General features: G+C 48.2%; 1 protein-coding gene across 1 annotated transcript; it reads left to right on the top strand.

Annotated features, from left to right (window-relative positions):
- Nucleotides 1-941: 941 nt before the first annotated feature.
- LOC117441681 (protocadherin beta-16-like) lies at nucleotides 942-3,121 on the top strand (the record flags this gene model as incomplete). Its single annotated transcript, XM_034077722.1, has 2 exons — nucleotides 942-1,788; nucleotides 2,791-3,121. Coding segments are annotated over exons 1-2 (865 nt in total), but the record flags the coding sequence as incomplete, so codon positions are not given.
- Nucleotides 3,122-4,504: the final 1,383 nt, after the last annotated feature.

Here is a 4,504-nt window from a genome sequence, read left to right on the forward strand (position 1 = left end):
GGGGACAGGAAGTGTTGAAATGCTAAGGCATGTCAGGTTTTAGGACTCTTTCCTGCACCCCTTTTCTCTTGCAGACCCATTGACAGGAAGCAGATCCATTTCACGCAGAGTTTGTTCCCAATCAGTCGAGATGTTTGTGACCGTGGTTCCAGAAATCAACTTGATATTTGTCCTGCTTTTGAAATTAATCCTCTGCAGGTCGGTTTGGCTGCAGCGTCCAATCAATCGGTCACGCTGCTCACAGTCCTCCACCAGGGAACATTCAGGGGGGGCAGCTGGAAAAAAGCCGTCACAACCTCCAGATCAGAATCAACAACACTTTCATTAAATACAAACTACAAGTTTAGTCTCGAAAGAGCAGAAGTATGGAGTCCAAGGAGTGCCTTTAAAGAACGAAAGAATTAACATCCTGATAAAGAAAAGAGAAATATCTAAAAGAACAAATACGTTTATTTAAAATGTAAATGTAAGAAAAAGGAAAAATAAATAAGTACATTAATAATTTTGTTAGGGCTTTAAAACTAATCGGCATCATTCCTCAAGTTAGCTGGTAGAGGAATGAGTCCTAAAACCAGCATTTTATCAACGCAAACAGTACATTCAAAAAGAGTCATATAAAACAAAGGTCTTCACATAACAGCAGACCTATATATATATATATATATATATATATATAAGAATATATATATATATATCCTTTTGGAAGATTCTGCAGAAAATCATCTCACATTCCTGACGAGCTGCATCTCTGTGTGATCGATTCAGATAAATACACGCTGTCTGACTCAGCATGTCAGGGGGCGGGACCTGCGCGGGGGCCTGCCACTCAAACCCATCCCTGCTACGTGATTGGTCCTTCCTCCGGGGTGGGCGGGGCCTGCAGAGCCACATGGAGTTGCTGGAGTCTGAGAGCCCTTCAGTCTGATCCGTCTCTCCGGAGCAGCACCATCAGAGTGGGGACATATTTTCATTTCTTATATTTCACCTCTTCCGCTTTCTGTGTCTCTGCCCGCGGCCTCGCGGAGGAGAACGGACGGATTTTCTCGTGCGTAAAAGTCTTTCTGATTGAGCCATTAATGACCTGGAGAGGGATATTTATTATGTTCCTGATGTGTGCGCACTGATGGACTGAGACGGTCCGTGGATCAGGGAACTTTGTTTTCAACACGCTGTTGGACCTTTATAAGACTCCGCTCCTGAGGCTGTGGCGGACACGTTGCTGTCTTCTCCACCGGAACCGGGTTTGATGGAAACATGACCCTCACCGGACCGGTTCTGCTCCACCTGCTGCTGCTGCTGCTCCCGGTGTCCGCGCGCTACTTCGGACACATCGCCGAGAACTCCCCGGTTGGGACGCCGGTGTCCGGGGCTCTGCTGCCCGGGGGATCCCACCTGAACGCCACTCTGACGGGGGATTACGCGTCGGATTTCAGGCTCGTGCATCACCGGGACCACCGTCTGGGTTTGGTCTCCGCCAAAGCGCTGGACCGGGAGTTCATCGCCATGTACGAGCTGACGGTGCAGCTGCCGCGCGGGGCCGCCGCCGTGCAGGTGGAGGTGTCGGACAGGAACGACAACATCCCCCGGTTCATCGGCGGGAACCGGACGGTGGAGGTGCACGCGCTCACGCCGCTCGGAACCGAACTGGCGCGCTTTGACGCGAAGGACGGAGACGCGGAGAGTAACGGACGCGTCACTTTTTACGCGTCACCGGAGTCTCACCTGCTGCACGTGGCTCCGCAGACCGGCCAGGTGAGGCTGGTCCGGTCCCTGCTGGGGGTCCGACAGGTGAGAGGAGACCCTTTAACTAATGTCATCAGAACCTCAGCGGAGTGTCCAAATGGAAACCTGAGTACTTTCCATTTCTGAGGGATTACCTCAAAATCAAATGCAATGCAAATGTAAACAACAATAAATAAATACCAATAAGGTGTTTTAAATTAAGCTTAATGACCTCAGAACAAAAGAAACCAAGATATTTCATATAAAAATGTAGTTAAAATGCTGCTTAACATTAATAATGTTTAATAAACCACGGTGTCCTGCTGCGTCAAAGAATACATGTCAAATAAAGAGGATTTAAAGAAGCCTAAATATAAACACAAAGAAGATCCATCCAGAACGTCCTCCTCTCACTATAATATATATATTTGCTTCATAATTTAACTCACAGTTTGTAATAGATTTAAATTCACAAAATAAGGTTTCGGACAATATATAGAAGCAAGTGAAGGAAGGAGCGTGCTCTGAAGAACGGACTTTAATGAAATGTATTGCATCAAACATTTCACATCAGAGTCGGGTCATCTGGACGCGATAACATCAAGTCTGAATAAAAAGGTTATTCGGTCCAACTTAATATGATTGCTTTCAACTAACCTGATACAGTGGACGCAGAGCATCCTCTGGACGCAGAGCATCCTCTGGACCCAAAGCATCCTCTGGACCCAAAGCATCCTCTGGACCCAGAGCATGCTTTGGGTCCAGAGCATGCTTTGGACCCAAAGCATGCTCTGACAGAGAAGCTGAACTGCATCTGATGGAGACTCAAGAGTCAGACTGAAGCATCCTTTGTGCTCCAGTCCCTCCTCTCAGTGAACACAGAGCTACAGAGCAGATGCACTGATGTTGTGTTCCATGTTTGTTGTTTGTTTTCATGTGTTGATGTTTGTTGACGTCACATGGAGCTGCTGACTCAAGTCACATTTCAGTCTCGATCTGACCATTGAAGTGTCCTCGTATCGTGCTTGATGGAGCCGCTTCAGAGTCCTCCTCTCCTCTGGTTTGCAGGCGACCCTGCGTCTGTGCGTCCGTGACGGAGGATCCGTGGCGCTGATCGGGGATCCGGTGTTTCTTCACCTCGACGTGCACCGCTCCGGAAAGCCCCGGAAGCCCCGGGCTGTGAGGGAGGACGTGGCGCTCAGCGTGTCGGTCCCGCAGCAGGCGGCGCGCGGGGACCTGCTGCTCACCGTGCCGGATCAGAGGTTCCAGCAGCGCTGGTTCCAGGTGCTCTCCGAGGCCGACTCTCCGGTGCAGATCGAGCGAGACTCGGGGCGGGTGTACCTGACCCGAGGTCTGCTGGAGCCCGCAGAGGTGCTGGTGAAGATCCACAACTCGCGGGGTAAGAAACGTGGCTCTCTTTAAACGCCTTAAAGGGGACCTATCGTGCTAGATGCACTTTTCGATGTCTTTATATAAACATGTGTCCCCAAACCCCCCTCTCTTTCCTCCGTACCCACATCTCTAAACGGGGGAACAACGGTCCTGATTTACGTCCGATATGACGTCATATCTGAAATGTGGGCGGGCTTTACACCCACGGACCAATCAGAAAGTTGCTATCAGAAACAATGAGACATGTTTTGGAAGTAATATGGTCGGTGTTTACATTAGCATGCTAACACTCAGCGCTAACCTGTATGGAGAGAGCATGTGTGTGAAGAAGCAGGAAGTAAAAAGGAACTGACTTTCTGTACAGGAGCCTTTGAGCTCCAGACTGTTTCAGAAATTCTAAAAGTAGAAGTACTCAGGTCTTGTTCTTGAGTAAAAGTAGAAGTACTCAGATCTTGTACTTGAGTAAAAGTAGAAGTACTCAGATCTTGTTCTTGAGTAAAAGTAGAAGTACTCAGATCTTGTTCTTGAGTAAAAGTAGAAGTACTCAGATCTTGTTCTTGAGTAAAAGTAGAAGTACTCAGATCTTGTACTTAGTAAAAGTAGAAGTACTCAGATCTTGTTCTTGAGTAAAAGTAGAAGTACTCAGATCTTGTTCTTGAGTAAAAGTAGAAGTACTCAGATCTTGTACTTAGTAAAAGTAGAAGTACTCAGATCTTGTTCTTGAGTGAAAGTAAAAGTACTCAGATCTTGTACTTGAGTAAAAGTAGAAGTACCCAGATCTTGTACTTGAGTAAAAGTAGAAGTACCAGAATGTAGGAATACTCTGTTACAAGTTGATATCCTGCAAGTGAGAGAAACCCAGGACTTGAACCGGTAACAGAGAACTTGTTCCACCTCTGTTAGAAACTGAAGTGGGTCAGTGTGTCTGCAGATGTTTGACGGGACGAAACGACGTCCAGATGACCCCCCCCCCCCCCAAAGTCAATGTTTACCCAAGAGCCATAACTCCCCACATCTGGTAGCGTCTGTGTCTCCGTGCTGTGGTCAGATCCGTCCAATCAGCCGGTCCGAGCTGCATCTCCGCTGTTTATTTGTAGAAATCAGTTGTGTTTGCTCACCTGGAGATCTCCCAGGTGTGCGTGTGCGTGCGTGTGTGTGGGTGTGTGTGGGTGTGGTGTGTGTGTGTGTGTGTGTGTGTGTGTGTGTGTGTGTGTGTGTGTGTGTGTGTGTGTGTGTGTGTGTGTGTGTGTGTGTGTGTGTGTGTGCGTGTGCGGGTGTTGTGTGTGTGTGTGTGTGTGGGTGTGTGGGTGTGTGGGTGTGTGTGTGTGTGTGCGGGTGTGTGTGGGTGTGTGTGTGTGTGTGTGTGTGTGTGTGTGAACCGGCGGCTGAT

This window comes from Pseudochaenichthys georgianus, unplaced genomic scaffold, assembly GCF_902827115.2.
Source record: "Pseudochaenichthys georgianus unplaced genomic scaffold, fPseGeo1.2 scaffold_1899_arrow_ctg1, whole genome shotgun sequence".
In the NCBI taxonomy this organism is placed as follows: domain Eukaryota; kingdom Metazoa; phylum Chordata; class Actinopteri; order Perciformes; family Channichthyidae; genus Pseudochaenichthys; species Pseudochaenichthys georgianus.